General features: G+C 45.1%; 2 protein-coding genes across 2 annotated transcripts; both read left to right on the top strand.

The window, feature by feature from the left end:
• Positions 1-6943: 6943 nt before the first annotated feature.
• On the top strand, positions 6944-7892 carry map10 (microtubule associated protein 10; the record flags this gene model as incomplete). The annotated part of the gene is made up of 2 exons (XM_084453220.1): positions 6944-7553; positions 7840-7892. 2 exons carry the CDS (start codon positions 6944-6946, stop codon positions 7890-7892), a joined length of 663 nt encoding a protein of 220 aa, XP_084309346.1.
• A 1842-nt stretch (positions 7893-9734) lies between these two features.
• ntpcr (nucleoside-triphosphatase, cancer-related) lies at positions 9735-13638 on the top strand. Its single transcript, XM_084460320.1, has 5 exons — positions 9735-9857; positions 10206-10368; positions 10494-10596; positions 11174-11383; positions 12036-13638. Exons 1-5 carry the CDS (start codon positions 9824-9826, stop codon positions 12111-12113), a joined length of 588 nt encoding a protein of 195 aa, XP_084316446.1. The 5' UTR covers positions 9735-9823; the 3' UTR covers positions 12114-13638.
• The last annotated feature ends 3982 nt before the right edge of the window (positions 13639-17620 follow it).

Genomic DNA, 17620 nt, shown 5'->3' with positions numbered 1-17620 from the left:
GCACCGTGGGAAATACATACCAGTCAGCACATACCAGTCAGTACATACCAGTCAATACATACCAGTCAATACATACCAGTCAATACATACCAGTCAATACATACCAGTCAATACATACCAGTTAATACATACCAGTCAATACATACCAGTCAGTACATTCCAGTCAGTACATACCAGTCAGTACATACCAGTCAATACATACCAGTCAATACATACCAGTCAATACATTCCAGTCAATACATACCAGTCAGTACATACCAGTCAATACATACCAGTCAATACATACCAGTTAATACATACCAGTCAATACATACCAGTCAGTACATACCAGTCAGTACATAACAGTCAATACATACCAGTCAATATATACCAGTCAATACATTCCAGTTAATACATACCAGTCAGCACATACCAGTCAATACATACCAGTCAGCACATACCAGTCAATACATACCAGTCAGCACATAACAGTCAATACATACCAGTCAATACCAGTCAGTTCATACCAGTCAATACATACCAGTCAGTCAGTAACAGTCAGTACATACCAGTCAGTGCACCGAGGGGAAACAGGTGTGATGAGTTTGAAATCAGTGTCACAGACATCCACGTTTTGAATGTCCATAGATGCTGAAGCGGTAAGGCCCCTATGACATCACCCTAGATGGACCAGGAAGCAGGCTGGCTAGCCCTGTTATCACAAGGGGGGGGCTTGTATGTCGCAAACAGGACATAATGAGTGTAACTCTAGAGCGGGGCGTGGCCTCTCCCGTCAGGCCTGGAGACATGTATGCAGGGCAGCTCAGCACTTCTCCGGGGCCGGGGGGCACATCACAGGAAGCCGTTCCTCTGCCAGACCTGACAGGTCCCTTTTTGTTCAGCCAAACGCCCATTGTGCTCATAATTTTATTTTGAGAGACGGATCTATCAGGCTCAATTCCCCATTGTCTGGCCAGCCATGCAGAAGGCAGTACGAGACGAAAGCCAATCCCTTCACAGAGGCGGTGCGCTTCCTGCTGAGCCCGCCTCCAGGAGCCTCTCTGACCCCGCCCACAGCTCTCTCCTCAGCCTCCGTCTGAGACGCCTGGCCTTGGCTCGGCCCCCGTCGGGACTGTTAAAGGTCATCTGGCAGTGACAACTCTCCACGCACCCTGGACCAGACCTGGGATCAGCTTCCATCTCTCCAGTCTGGCCATCAGACACCAGGAACTCGGTGGAAATGGCAAAATGCTACCTATTGAAGTTGTTTGGATTGGTCACATAAACCAAACTAGTGTGTGTTTAATCATATGTGGAGGAAAACGGTAGCTGGATCAGACTGTAGACTCATTGTTGTAGAATCAGCCCTATCCAGCCGGTCAGATCTCAAACAAAGCCATCCTGTTCGAAGAACTGCTAGAACTGCGTGCATTGAGACAGATCACAATGGATATTGCTTTCTGTCAGACATGCCTTCCTTTGACTGCGGCTCCAAATGAACATGGCAAACAGACAGAACGTTTGGATGGTTGCTCATCATCACTGTCTAGCCGCTCGCACGCACAACATAATAATTAAGAGACCTGCTTGATGTGTCTGCTTCTGACAGTTGGCATTCAGCCACACGTTTGTGTGTAAAATGAAAATATGTCAGACATTAAAACAGGCTAGTGTTGTTGGGGCCATACTAAAATCACTATTTTATCTTACTGCAACTCTATTAAAACTAATAACTTTACCAGATCTTTACCAGAACTAGAGAACTGCTGGCTTGCTCACACTGGACATTGTCTACACAGTACGTAGGCTAGCTGCTACTGTATCTGAGAACTGAAAGCATATTTGTTTGCCCATTTCTCTGAAGTTCAAACACTAATTTATCTAGCTTCTTCAGCACAATAGCATCATGAATAACGCCCATCTTTGGAGCGAGTCCTATTAATCCATATTTACTCTTATTAGGAATGTAATCGTGGTGTAGGCTAAACTTCCTACAGGTGAGGAGAAAAGGATACGGTCCTGAGGGATAAACAATATGTCTCTAGACTCTCTCCAGGGAGCATGGGGTCAGACCCAGGAAGCTCTATAAGAGACCAGCAATCAAATGAGACAGACTCTTTATGTCCAATCCAGTTCAGTCTTGACAGATGTGAGGTGCAATGGTTCTATTGATGAACACCTGATATCTGTGGCCTAAATAGTCACAGAGGCTCTTAGATATGGCTGCCAGATTAAACTTGAGATCTTCAGCGCCCCCTGTCGACATCAGTCAAGTGATGCAGCACAACGAACTAATCAAGCCCGAATCATAAGGCTACTCTACGATATGCTCGTGCAGGTAAATTTATGTTTCTAAATAGATTAGATGCAACTATTTATTTCCCTGTGAAAAATATGACACAATTAACCCCACTCCAAAAAACATCAACAACAAACCAAAACAACAACAAAAAACAAAAAAGCAAACAACAACAAGAATATAAAGTTGGATTACCCGTTCCAGTCAGATACTTTATTCCTTATTTTATTTTTTAACTTATACTTCTGCCAAGCTGAACAAATGAGAGCGCTAGTGGTAGGGGTCAGACTAGGTATTTGTAGAGGCAGTAGTACTGATAAAGCGTAGCCAACTGGAGTAGAATAAAGTCCTAATTATCCGACAATGTCTGGATAGCGAGAAAAAAATAGATATGAGAATAGCATTTGCTTTAGTAGGCTATATATAGCCTACGCGAGACTGCTTTTTTCATCCACGAACAATTCTCTTAAGTTGTCTCACTTTCCACACAATAACTGTTCGGATCGCACAGACAATCCAACACTACACGGGCTGCCTTTTTCTTCCAATAGTCCGGAGAAAATCCCATTTTGGTCTTACCTTTTTTCTTGGAGAATAGTCGGGGAGACGTGTTTAAGAGGTGTTATCCTTGATGATCATTCAGAACGATTTCATTCTCAGGAATGGGCAGCATGTGAGCTCACCTCTCCTTCCTCCGCCTGACTGACTGACTGCTGTGCGGTGCTGCGATGTTCACGCTGTCAGGATGACAGAGCCGCCGGCAATGCTCCGCCTCCTTGCAATGGTTTAGTGAAAGTGAACACCGTTGTAGCCTACTAGGCTATCTATTTCTCCTCTGCTGTGTTTACAATGCACCGCATAGTAAGCTATTGTTAATGTGTGTGAGTCTGCTGAGCAGGCTTATGAATCTAAATTAGATCAATTTATAGTATTTTATCTAGACATAGCCCTAACCTATAAACAGCACCGACAGTCAAAGCACTACAGTGGCACCAGCTGGAGACGATCTGGAGACCTCTCTGTTCTGCAAATCTGAAACAAAATAAAATTATACTTATAATTGTTCAATTCTAATTCAAAACAGATAGATTATACGTATGCAACATTACGAGAAGGACTTGTCTATCACAAAATGTGTAGCATATTACTTATGTCCTTGCAACATTACTAGTCTAAGAACTACATTACCCAGCTATCGTCTCTCGGTGTATTACGTAGAAGACATGCGACGGGCAGTTTTCCAGGCTGCGTTCCGAATCGCATACTTCTACTACTTACTACTAGTACCTACTACAGCTGCCCTCAGAAAGTACGTACTTTGCAAGCAGTAGGCATCCAATTGGGACATACTACTCTGTCATAACATTGCGCCCTGAAAGCTGACCACATCCGTCGCAGTCCATAAAGCGACATTCGCCCACAGCTGTCCGCAGAGACGCGCAAGATTCGAGATGGTTGGCGCAGTAAATCCCTTGCAGATGCACGAGAACGCCAGAGACGCCAATACCGTCGGAGGACAAGAGCTCGCCTGTTGTTCCTTTGCAATGTATGTAGTTTGAACTGAATTGTACATTTTAACCTGATCAAGGTATTTATCCACGTCAGTAAAATTACATAATGCATTTCAGTCATTGTCATTCTATGTCCTGTCTGCATGTGAAGCAGCCTCACATTTAACTTAGTAACGTCAGTGTAAACATTATTGCCAATTCTGTTGTGTAACTTAGTTGACTGAACCTACATTTTACTAACTTTGATATGTGACAGTATATAATCAGATCATTGCAGTTATAATGTAGTGTCCTTGTATCTCAAACTGGAAATAAACCATTCATGCAATTAAGTTAACTTTTTATTTCCCATTCATTTCACTTCAATCACCATACTCATATTCATAGGATGTCCACCCTACAACATATTGCCAGTTGAACCCCAATGCACCCATCCTGCAGCTCTACTTTGATGATCTCCTGGCTGCAGCAGTGTCTGCACCACTTGACTGTGTTCCAGCTCTCCAAGAACACGATTACACGATCCAACATTAGGATACACAGCATCACACCTCATTGTTTCTTCACCAAAACCAAGCTTGATGCCTGTTAATTTGTTCTTCATTTTGTATTGTCACCCTCATTTTCCCAAGCTACCATTATGCATTATGTTTTGTTTAACACGTGTGATGTATAAATCCAATGATCAATCATAACTACATCTAATGATCAATCATGACTTGTGTATTGTGTACTGTGTAATCCACACATCACTTTGTCCCAGTTTCACCTGTAACTTTGAAGGAAAAAGTGTGGATGCTTTGAAAGACCATTTCAAGTCCAGTGGAGGCCAAGCTACCCGTCAGTCAACAATTATTCAACACTCAGGATACAGTATATTTGACTGATTGAGCTCTAAGAAAGCACAGGTTAGTTGGTCGAAACATTTAATGAGGCATTTTAAGCAAACAAATGAAGCTAATAAAATTAAACATGCTGCAACACAAGACAAACAAAACAAACAAAGCTAAATGATCATTTCTTGGCGAGTGCCTCCAGTAGTGCCAAAAAGCGGTCCTCCCGCCTCTCCTCTCTTGACCGAGACTCATCCTCTCTCCTCCTGGCCTCCTCGTCTCTTCTCTCCTCCCTTGTAAGTTTTATTAGTCAGGTGCACATCATACAGGTATAATATGCACTGGAATGCAATTGCTAGCTCCCAAAAGTGCATAGTACAGTAAAAAATAGAAGTAATTAAGTAAAAGACACTAAAGATTTAAAAAAGAGTAAAAATACAGCACAATCTTGTTATACTGAGGGAGACTGGAGTAGTCCACACCATCTTGTATTTGTCATACCTTGTTCTGGCCACCTCCTCTCTCCTCCTGGCCTCCTCTTCTCTCCTCTCTCCTCCTGCTCTCCTGGTACCTCTCTTCCTCCCTAGCCCTGGCTGCCTCCTCTCTCCCCCTGGCCTCCTCATACCTTTGCCCCTCTAGTGCCTGCTGTCTTGCCTCTCTCTTTTCCGTCTCTCTAAGGTAGTCCAGTACCTGGCTACTGGACTGACCTCCCTCCCTCCTTCTCTTTCGTGGTGGTACAGCAGGACACTCGTCCTCCACAGGAATGGGATCAGACACAGAGGGAGTTGAGACTTCAACAGCCTCCTGGCTTGCTGATGAAATTAGCAATGGTGGGGTGATGGATGGCTTACTGCCCAATGCAGCATCCATCACCCCATACCATTTCCAGGAGGCTGCTGTTGCCTCCCCTCCCTCTGTGCTGACCCCTGTTTTAGGACACTTCAAATCCTGCAAATTAGATGACAGGATTAGTTAATGACACTAAAGCATAGTAAATGGCTAATCGAAGGCATACACACAACACTGGTGACTGACTTTCTATTTTAGTTTGAGGTTCTCCCATTTCTTTTTTATGGTGGCTGGTGTCACCTTCCCCTCCAAGCCATGCTCAACCACAAACATCCTAAGGGGACAAGGAACATGCCCAGCAATGACAAATGCTCCTTTCATCACATTTCGTAAAATAGGGTCAAGTGTTACTCACTCAAACCCCTTTATTGCTGCATTTCTCTTCCCAGTGAACAGCTCCTCCTTCTCCATCCTCCACTGGATGAGTTGCTCAGTATGTTCATCTGTCCCTAACAAATTAATGATGTTTTCCAGTGAGACAAAGCAGTTGACTGACTAGTACTTCAACTACCTAGTTAACGTTAGCTAACTGACGTCCTGGATAGGCTCGTGCATTAACAGCAAACTATTTTCTGGTGAGCTGAATTGGTATGTCGTACCGTACATAGCTAGCTATACTGACTTGGCTTGCATTCTGCTTTTTGGCAAATTTGACGAATGATGAGAAGAGTGAGAGGTAACGTTGTTAACTTCAGTGCACCACATAGCTAGCTAGCTAACTAGCTGGCTAGTTGATGTTACAGAAGTAAGTTACGCTAGTAGCTACCACTATAGATACCACTAGGCCACTGGCTGAGGTTATAGGTTTACATTTGCGCTCATTTATCCACTTAGCTTCGTGCAGCAATAGTATCTTTTAATGTTTCAATTATACACACAACACGAGTCGCTACAAATATGTAGTGACGTTACTGTACTAACACTTGAATGCGCTGCCGCTTGCACATCTGTCTGCGCGCCGCAGGATTCATAATAAAGCCTCCAGCGCGACTCGCACGTGACGTAATTTCCGCTGCGCACAGGATTGTGGGTCAGAATAGGCAGAGAAGACTGCTGGCGTGCATACTGCAAAATACGACCGGATGTAGTATCACATCCTGGCATTTTTGCCATACTGCATGTGGCATACTATGTATTGGGACATACTACTTTCTGTTTTGGCATACTATATAGTAGGGTAGTAGGCGATTCGGAACGCAGCCCCAGTTTCCATGGAGCTCCGACGCTAGCAAGTAGATGAAGTAGCTAGCTAATTAATGGCACAGAATCACCAGCGAATGTTTTGTCTTTCTATATTCAACGTAGTCAAGGTTGATCTCAGTTTGTGTGCCGTTAATAGACGAGGACAATAATCGTCCTTGGCCTTATTACTAGCAAACGATCTCACACGAGTGAGCCTGCAGCATCTAACGTTACGTTAGCACTAGCTAGCTTGTACTAACAGTTTCTCAGCTTCTCGTCCTCTTATCAAAATGACAACACAAATACTGGATAATAACCTCGAAACACTATTTTCATTCGAGCTATTGGTGGAATGTATCCGTATCAATAGAAATACATCACGGACAAATTCGAAAGAACTTGCACTCGGAGTTCGTCTTCTGGACTTTCCAACTCTACTCATCTACCAGCCTGTGGCTGCAGTGCTGCAAGACTCTGGTCATGATGACTGCGAGAAAGAGAATCAGCTTCATCAACTTCAGTCTGATACATTTGACTACGCCTTTAACAAAGGCAAGTCGTGTTTGTTCAAAATTAATCTGACCTCTCTCCACGCGCATCTGTCCAATACCCCGCTGTATGTCATGGTACTGGATATGAAAGAAGAGATTCCAAAGTTGATGGGAACCTCCTTGATCTCTCTGGCTAAACTGATCGACAGAATAAGGTGTGATGTGGAGTCTCTTGGTATCTCCATTCCTTCTTCTCAAGGAGAGAAAGCAGTTGTTGATGTATTTAATCTCATGGGTGAGAAAATTGGCTTAATTTCCATGGGTTACAAACTTGTAAGTCTGGGAGCTAGTTTATTACCACATATCCCAGAGAACAGGGTATATAAAGTGGGAATTACTACACAACAAGGCAAAAAAAGTTCAAATGCCGCGGAAAGGGTAACAGTTCCTACCAAGCAAAGAAATGTACAGTCACCTGAGCTGGATTGCAATGTGCTTTGTCAGAACATCAAAATAGAAGGACAGCCAACTGAGCTAGTAGTGTCAGAGGTAAAGCAGAGAGCTGTTGTTTCAACTGCTACACAAACGGAGCGTGCTGAAAGGAGAAAAAAAAAGCAAACACTCAAAAGTCGGCAGCACTATAATGATGATGAGGAGGACCCAACCGTATCTCATCCCCCACACCTCTTCTACAGCTGCCGTGCAGAACAAGACCAGGGACATGAGACGGATGAGTATAAATCCTTAACCTTGGACCTTGAGTCACTGAGGGTTGAGGATGTTGACCTGAGCTCAGAGGATGAGAAGCCGGAGCGTGAAATGGACGCTCCCCAAAGACACGCTGTGCAGTCTAGCAGCCATGGACACCAGCACCAGCAGCAAACACATGATGCAGTGCCATCTGTTCCTGGGGAGGCCCTGAGACAGTTGCCTCTGCTCAGCGCTCTTCTTGTTGAGCTCTCACAGTTGAGTGGTCAGAGTCAGATGCAGCACCAGCAGCCCCTCTCTATTCACCCTAACCTGGCATGGATTTACAGACCTGTAACGGAGTGTCCAGTGGCCCCTGTGTGCTCAGCAAAGACCCAGACCAAATCAGTGCATAAAGCTCCAGGGTCACCCACTCCCAGGTTATTCAGGAAGAGTCAGCCTCTGGCCAACAGCACTACAAGTTCCCCACGCAGGGATCAGGCCAACATTGGCAGTAAGCGTCCCACATCCCCTCCCAGGAGGCTGGTGTTTGGGATTACCAAAACCTTCAGTCTTAGGATGAAGAGAGTCGCTGCTGGTGTAACCAGGCGTCATGAGTGCACGGAACTGTTCGAAACGCAGACACACAAGGCCAGTGGAAAGCGATCAAACGGTAAAATGCGAAAGAGCAACAACAAGACAAAAGCACTCAACGGGAGTGCCATTCTGGATGAAAATATTGACACGTTGATAAGCAGTATTGGAATAGATTCTGCACGGCAAGAAACCGCCTCACAGAAACCCCCAAATATCCCAGATGATATCTCTCCACCACGACTGTCAAAGAACAAATCGTTACAATCAAAAAAAGACCGGGAATTGTGGGTACGCATTCCCAGTGCGCAGAGTCGGCAGTCGGATCACAGCGATGATGCCGAAAGAGGCGTTGGTGATCATTCTGATTTAGACAAACCAGAGACTGGGTGTGGCGGCATCCAACACCAGAACCACAGCCCATCAGGCAGCAGCAGGGGCAGCAGTACGCCTGCTGGACCCGGCAGCAACAGTCCAGGGGCTGCAGAGGAGTACGCTGACGACTTCACCAGCCTGGACCCCACAGACGGGTGCTCTCCGGACCGCCTGGACGGGCTCTCTCCCGGCCCCCTCAGCAGTCCGGAGCCTGCGCCGGTCAAGACCAGGAGGAGCCGCGTGTCGGACGATGAGCTCTCCAGCTCCGACGGCCCCTCAATAAGGAGTGAGAGAAAAGCGGCGCTCCCGGTGCCGGTCAGAGCTCACGGGTCTCCGCAGAGGTCCCTGAGGGGCACACACGTCATCCGGCCGCGCGCCCGGGCCTCGCCGCTCAGCGGTTCCTCGGACAGCAGCGACGGAGGCTCAGTCCGGTCCAGAGAACAGCAGGCTGACAGAACCAGAGCTAAAAGCTCACTGAGGAGCCAGTCAGGTGACTTGATTAAAGAAGGCTGTGGCCCAATCGGGGGATATTCTGTGGACAGCAACATGCCCACTGATTCAATCTCCTCCCCTGAACCACATGAGGCCAAGGAGGTGGGAGATGAGCTTGGTTCACTGGGGTTCAAGAATAAGTACCAACATGTTTCTGAGCTTGTAGCTAATAAGCTCCCAGGATATACTTTGTGAAAGGCCAATCCTGCTTTGCAAACGAGTAAAGAAAAAAAATCTGATATGGTATACTCCACAATGTATAATATGTGTATATTTTCTATTACTTCTCTGTCTTTGTAAATTATCAGAATAAAGCGTTTAGTCTTCCCTCATAAAATATTTGTATTCTGTCCAAATGCATACCTGGATGTTAAAGCCTTATATAGGCTAATCGTTCCCTATCGTGACTGATGTGCGCATGTGCGGGTGTGTTCTGAGTGGACTAGGGCAGCGTGCGGAGCAGCAGAGCAGAGCTGAGCTCAGTGTAGTGGGAACAAGTGTTTAGTAGACAGTAAAAACGGATCATCGGAAATGTTCAAGCACGTTTTCTTGACAGGACCTCCGGGTAAATACAAATATATGGGTTATTAGTGCCGATCCGACCAGACACTTGTCACGACATATCCTGTAGCAAGCTAACTAGCTAGGTTTGCTAAGTTTAGCCAGCTCGTTTTAATGCAAACAAATGTTAGCTAAACGTTAGCTAACCAGCTTTGATCAGACTTTAACGCCAATGAAGACTTCTCAATGACATTACAGTCTTTTTATTGCATAGCATTACAGCATTAACCATTTAGATTCAGCATACCGTGAGTTCGTTGCAGCCTACCTGCTATTCAGTGATGTTACAGTCCCATGTTGCTGTGATTTGCCATTCTTCTGTCATGAATGAACACTCCATCCCTCTGTGAAGGAGTGGGGAAGACCACACTGGTCCAGAAGGCTTGTGAGGCTCTGGGGTCGTCAGGTGTGGCCACGGAGGGCTTCTACACAGAGGAGGTCAGGCAGTCCGGCCGGAGAGTTGGCTTTGATGTTGTCACTGTAGACGGGAAGAGGGGTCACCTGTCCAGAATCAGGTAGGGGTCACATGTCAGTGTCACACTTGGATAGACCACATACAGTACTTACATTGGAGGACCTGTTCTCTCCCGATCTGAGTGCTTATTTGATCTATTGGTTCTCTTACCTCTTTTTCAACTAGAGACTTGGCTGGTGCCGCCCACAGCAGACGGGAATACACAGTTGGCCAGTATGTGGTTGATCTTCCCTCATTTGAAAATCTGGCTCTCCCCCTCTTCAAAAATGTAAGCTATTGCACATCTAAAATTACCCCTATTAGTAGTTCACAGTGAGAAAAAGCACTCATTTTTTCAACTTATCAAAGCGTCTCTGCTGTCCAAATCCTCAAAAGCTGATGGTATAATTTAAGGACGGCAAAATGCGTAAATTCCCGAGTGACGTTTTTAGTGTCAGTGGTGCCGTCTGGCTGTCACCAGCCCTGATTAATCCCCCATGGTTCGTCTGCACACGTATGAAGGGCTCCATGCCTTGACTACACATGTTCCACTCATCAGTCCATTTCACAGTGTGTCTAATCATTTAGGTTCCTCCATGATGTCCGCATGTGTTGGCAGAGGCTATCGCCATCAAAGAGTCGCACTCCTGTCATCGGTCAATGTGAAACATATAACCTAGGGGCTAAGATAAACAGATGTGAAACACACAAGCAAGTTTGCCTTACTGTATGTAAAACTGAGTTTATATGGTTTATCTTACACTTTCTGTTACTCTGTGGTCTTTAACTAGCCTAGAGTACACTGCAATCTTTTCATTGTATGTGTTCGTGCATGACTGACGAGCTGTAACACCGTCTTGGGTCAGGTTGGTTCAGCGGGGAAGGGAAGCAGGAATGTGTTTGTCATTGATGAGATCGGGAAGATGGAGCTGTTCAGCCAGTCGTTCGTCAGGGCGGTCAGGCAGTCCCTGGACAGCGCTGGCTGTTGCATTCTGGGAACCATCCCCATCCCCAAGGGCAAGCCGCTGGGCCTGGTGGAGGAGGTACGGAGCAGGAGGGATGTCAAGGTGTTCACTGTGAGTACACACACACCCCCCCACACACACACATCCAGCAAATGTGCTATACATTCTGAAATGTATAATAGCTGTATTTTACACATGCTATCTCTAAAATCAGAATGGCACTCACTCGCTTTTACTCAAAGCTACATCCACAGCAGGAAATCTATTTCAGTTCCTCATTCTGTTGTTGACTAACGCAGAGGGGCTCAGCCAGCCATTATCCCCTGCCTATAACATAGGGATTAAAGATGAGATCACGCATGGCTGATCCAACAACAAAGGATTGTCTGCAACGTGTAAAGAATTTTAGATCACAGATCTCCAAATAGTTTGGAATATCCTAGTTGTTTTTTAAATAAAGTTAACACCTTGGTGGACAATGTTGCAATAATGAAATAAGACTTGGATGCTGTGTTTTAGCTTGATCATGGTTCGTTGTGGATTAGACATAAACTAAGGATAAGTACACTTTAAGCACACATTGGAACATTGTGTCCCAGTAGACTCGCAGCAGGGTTTTGGATTCAATATAGGTTACTGTTAGTTTTTTTGGGGGGCAGACATACACCTAGGATATAATGGGTCATTGGCCACTGTGATTCCTACCATCAATTTAGGGTTATCATGTGACAGTATAGTCAGGTAATCTACCCCTCCCACGCAGGTGTCCAAGGAAAACAGAGATGCCATCCTACAGGATATTGTGTCAGCGCTACACGATTGTCTAAAACAATCTACCTGAGAACAAGAATGATGAAAATTGAACTACAAGGAAGGGTGGAGAACCTAACTCTCTTCAGCTGAACCGATCTCCAACAGTGATAACTGCAAGCTGTTCCTTTTGTGAAGCTTCAAGTTTATCCAGAAGATCAACTTTTGACATTTTCCTCAACGTACTGCATGTCCTCAGCCAAGTATTAATGGAACACTCGTGCGCTCTTCATGACATGCCGATGACCTAACCTGAAGCGCATTCATTTCAGTGGGAGGATTTAGTGCAGTTTGTCACATGCATACATTCAGGCAAGTAATTACTTCTTCCTGTTTTATTTTTTTTCTTGAAGACTGCCTTCGAAATGGATTGCGTTCTGAATAATTGATTGAGAGAGCATGGTTGAAGATTACACAGGCTGAGCTTTGATGCAGGAATGCAGTAGCCCACATAGTAAGGCTGGCTTTAGCCCTCTGTGTCAGGTCACAAACCTCTCCCCCATGTCAGATATTGATGTTTTCACCAGAATCAGTGAAAATGTAATCTGAGAGAAGGTCTCCTACTTCATCTGGTAGGCGGGCGTCCTGTGTACTTGTCTTGTTAAATTGAAGATCTGCTCATGAGTGGAAAGTGAATCAATATTTAACAAGACCACCCTGACAGTTCCCCAGATGGTTTATTAATCTCTGAACATGAAGAAGACATGCACTGGGAAAAGAAAACCAGAAACATGCACTGGGAAATGAAATACTCCTAGATTACTAAAGATTTGTCAGTCCTGATAAATATAGTGTAGTCGTCATATTTTCCACTTTTGTTTGTCTAAATCATTTGGTTTCTGTATGGGTCAGAGGCTCTGTACACACCATTTGCAGATGTGGTGGGAAAGTGTGTTTTGAAGCAGTTTAAGTGTATTAAATTAACATTTTCCCACCACTTTATATGACAGGAAGGAAACCGGGTTATATCCACTCAGATTAAGTACCAGAACCTTTGTTATTCTCATGTTTATGGCTGTTTACTACTGTTGTGTGCTTTTATTTCTCTGTTTCATATTAGATATATTTTATGCGCCAAAAATTGAGGTAACAAACCGCAGTAAATGTGGCGTCACACATCGTATTAAAGATAGGTGAGCCTTCTTATTCAGCCTTTCTTAAAAATGATTTATAAAAAATAATTTATAGGAACTGTAAGATCTGATAGCCTAAGCTTTTGACAGCAACCTGGGAAATTAATGTATTTTCGATCATTGTTGATACAATGTCCCCTGGAAATGTACCGTAATCTGTGAAAAGGTGACGATAGTGTTTCATTACACTAAAGGGAGGGCTTAACGTTGTTGTCAGATGCATTTGAATGGGATTTAGAGTGCTTAATGCAGGTCAGAGAAGCTAGGTCCCGCATATGGAATTAGAGCTGTAAATGTTGTCTAGCCTGCATTAACGGTGGCCTTCAGCGCCGGGATCTTCAGCTGCAAATGGAATAGGTCACAGGACCTTCCATAATCATATGCCAGTTTGAGAGCATGCTTGGTTGGAGCCACGGTTTTCATGTGTTCGAATGGCTTAATGCTGTATCTCGAATAAAGTCACTTAAACCAATAAAATCTCAGGTTCATTATTTGCCAAGAACAAGGCATTATAACATATCTTAGGTACACATATTTTGAGGCGGTATTTTTGTAGATCCACATAATGTCATCTGTTTTAATCTCAAGATGGTCGCCAGGTCATTCCAAAGTAAAAGCTCAACTGGAAGCTTTTTGTTGTTGTTGTTTTTCCCTCTCCTCTCTCATGTGATCCTGTCCTTCCTGACTGATGAAGCCCGTCCTGCCGGCTCCGGTCAGCTCTGCCAGCCGGGCGCTAACTGCGTCAGACGTGCCACTGTGCCAGCATCTGCTCAACGCGCCGATGACGGGCCCCGCTGAATAAAGGGCCAGTAACGGGCACGGGGTCCAAATTTAACTCCGCCTGACCGAATGGAACTGCCGTAGAAATGTCCTCTGGACCTGTAAAGTGGAAATCCACCGTCCCCTGTCAATGCTGTGAGAATGCCAACCATCAGAAGAACTTGTGTGGATGACGGATGGTGTTTTTAAAAGGTCATCCATACAGTCGTTAAACGATGCAGGTCTGCCCTGTCACTGCGTGTCCACTGCTCTCCAGAGCATACGGCTGGCTGCCCGCCCCCCTGCAGCACCCGAACAGATGGATTATGTAACAGGGCAGAGGGCACTGCCAGTCATGCCAGCCCTGCCACACGGTCACCCTCACCAGCGTGTGTGTGTGTCTGTGTGTGGGTGAGTTTGTCTTGGTGTGGTATAGTGACAATACACACTATACATATTTTGTTTCCTTATTGTATGTGCAGACTGGAAATCAGAGATACCCGTTCTGCATATCAGTTCCATGAAATACTGTATTTACTGCATTTGATATGAGCACAATATAGAACCTGTGTTCTACTTTAGATGCTGAATAGGGGACAGAGTGAAATGTGAACATGAGTCCGTTTATGTCAATAGACCAGATTCATTTTCATGCTTGCCGTATCACAGACACAAGCACCCCAGTGTTCACTGATGGCCAATTGTGTCACTGTGTGACTACCAGCCTACTGCTGCAATAGGATATGGATAGGGTCTCAAGGGAGCTGTGTGTATTGATGTAGCCTAAAGTAGTAGAAGAAAATATGGGAAAAGGCTTGATGGATATGAGCAGTATTTTCTCTTGATATCCTTATCTCGGTAATGCATTCACTGTGCATCTGCAGGACAGATGTCTGTGTCAGGGCATGTATCCCCTCTCTTACAGAGACCACGTCAACCCAGGGGGGCGTAACTGCAGCCCTGGACAGAGAGGCTCACTGGGGAGGGATGTGGAGGGGGCATTCCTCTCGCTGGCTATCACCAGTCCGGTAGACGAGATGACGGCCGTGCAGGCCAACCACCACACAGCGCCTGAACCGACACCGACCGTGTGATAGTGAAACCCAAGGAGGATAACAGTCTCAGTAAAGTAGTCTTCTGTGTTGATCAGCCACAGGAAATTAAACACAGTCCTATACTATCTGGTAGTTTTGTTTTTTGTTCCTGTAACTGTAGGCTAACATGCCACAGCCTGTATTGAAAGTGGTCTCTAGAGCAGTGTTTCTAGAGCAGCGTTACTCTGGACCAGTGTTTCTCTAGAGCAGATGTAACCCAGGTTGAAATAATAAATAAGACAGTTACAATTACATAAATAATTCATAGTTAATAATAAATAAATAAATAGCGTTAAAAGTTAATTTATCCAAAGATAAGATTGCAGATAAAGTGCTTATTTTCAGTTCATTCTGTTGCTCTAAAAGGGTAGCCTACTGGTTCTTGAAATAAGAGAGGCGCTGATTAGCCAATCAGCAGCCGCCTAGCCAGAAAGAGAAAGTTTGGGAACGAGCTATAATTTCATATTTCATTTGAATCAATAATTCCTGTCTAACTTGTATGTATGTGTGTATGTTTGCTTCAAAACCTTTCTACATAAAACAAGCCGGCAGTTCAAACTTTAGCTCCAGGTCTGTGGTATGCATCATTGTTCTTTGTCATATCATTATTTAGCTAGTCATAAACTGCTCCCATGAGCCTAGACCCTGGTCCCAGTTCTGTAAGTTCTACAGTGCTACACAGTGTTTCTCTAGAGCAGTGTTCTCAACCAGGGCTAGATAGACCCCCTGTGGTCCTTTGTTGCCTTGGCCATGTGTTTTGGGTCAAACTGGCTGAGGGAAGATTTGACGGTACGGGAAGATTTGACGGTACGTGGCCCCATCCATCTTCCCTTTGATGGGGTGAAGTTGTCCTGTCCCCTTAGCAGAAAAACACCCCCAAAGCATCATGTTTCCACCTCCATGTTTGACAGTGGGGATGGTGTTCTTGGGGTCATAGTCAGCATTCCTCCTCCTCCAAACACAGCTAGTTGAGTTGATGCCAAAGAGATACATTTTTGTCTCATCTGACCACAACACTTTCACCCAGACCTCCTCTGAATCATTCAGATGTTCAATGGCAAACTTCAGACAGGCCTGTTAATATGCTTTCTTGAGCAGGGGGACCTTGTGGGCGCTGCAGGATTTCATTCCATTATGGCGTAGTGCGTTACCAATTGTTTTCTTGGTGACCAGCTGCCTTGAGATCATTGACAAGATCCTCCCGTGTAGTTCTTGGCTGATTGCTCACCGTTGTCATGATCATTGAAACTCCACGAGGCAAGATCTTGCGTGGAGCCCCAGACCGAGAGAGATTGCGTGTATTTTGTGTTTCTTCCATTTGCGAATAATCGCACCTGTTGTCATCTTCTCACCAAGCTGCTTGGCAATGGTCTTGTAGCCCATTCCAGCCTTGAGCAGGTCTACAATCTTGTCCCTGACATCCTTGGACAGCTCTTTGGTCTTGGCCATGGTGGAGAGTTCGGAATCTGATTGATTGCTTCTGTGGACAGGTGTCTTTTATACAGGTAACGAGCTGAGATTAGGAGCACTCTCTTAAAGGCAGAGCACTAATTTGTGTGCCTCATGGACATAACCAGTCTGTGGGAGCCAGAAATCTTGTTGGTTGATAGGGGATCAAATACTTATTTCACTTGATCAAATGCAAATCAATTTATAACTTTTTTGAAATGTTGTTTCTGGATTTTTTTTGTTATTCTGCCTCTCACTGTTAAAATAAACCTAGATGATAAATTGTAGACTGATCATTTCTTTGTCAGTGGACGAACGTACAAAATCAGCAGGGGATCACATAATTATTTCCCTTACTGTATATATACACAGTATATTGATGTGGGGGGTCCTTCAGGATTTTTCTAAATATGCTAAGGGTCCAGAGCTCAAAAAAGGTTGAGAACCACTGTTCTAGAGGACGACGTTCCAGCTGCTCCTCCAGCACCTGGCTGTCCTCTGGGCCACCTGACGTCAGCCACCGCCATTTTCCTGGAACCGTTGGGAGTGGGGGAGGGAAGAGATAGCCAGGAAGCATATTATTCACTCTTAATGTGCAAACGAGCGCAACCAGAAGGTTGGATTCCAGTTTCCCTTTTGTGTTGCTTGACAAAGCCAATGACTGTACGAGTGCATATTATCTGGCCTTTAACCATGATTCCACACTGCTGCACCACCACCACCAGTGGTTCTGGAACCACACTTAGCATGACATCACTTCCATGGGTTCCCTGGGGCTGCAGCAGCAGCGTTGGGTTTCAAAGCCTGTGTCATGGCCAACGGCGCGGCACCAGACTACCTTTTAAGCCGGGGATCAAAGCTCAGAGCAGAGCATGAAAGGGCCGGGGGGAGGGAGAGCTAGGCATTGGCTCTTAACACACAAACGCATCAGTCCTGCTCCTATAATCCATTCACGTTTGCGATATGTTTACATTTAGATCAGTAACGTGTCGATGTACAGAGGCCTCCGGGGTCATTTTATCGCTTCATCGCTGACATAATATTATGATGGAGTATTGCAGCTAGCCTTCCAGAGTGTTTCCTATAGACCCGTGTAGAGGGAA

Source organism: Borostomias antarcticus (genome assembly GCF_949987555.1).
Source record: "Borostomias antarcticus genome assembly, chromosome: 2".
Classification (NCBI taxonomy): Eukaryota; Metazoa; Chordata; class Actinopteri; order Stomiiformes; family Stomiidae; genus Borostomias; species Borostomias antarcticus.
This window is presented reverse-complemented; position numbering and strand designations above follow the sequence as displayed.

Excerpts from the sequence above, each read along its gene's own strand:
- ntpcr (XM_084460320.1), top strand. The coding sequence starts at position 9,824 with ATGTTCAAGCACGTTTTCTTGACAGGACCTCCGG. Across the intron at positions 10,369-10,493 it reads GGTCACCTGTCCAGAATCAG|AGACTTGGCTGGTGCCGCCC; the intron begins GTAGGGGTCACA and ends TTTTTCAACTAG. Across the intron at positions 11,384-12,035 it reads GGGATGTCAAGGTGTTCACT|GTGTCCAAGGAAAACAGAGA; the intron begins GTGAGTACACAC and ends CCTCCCACGCAG.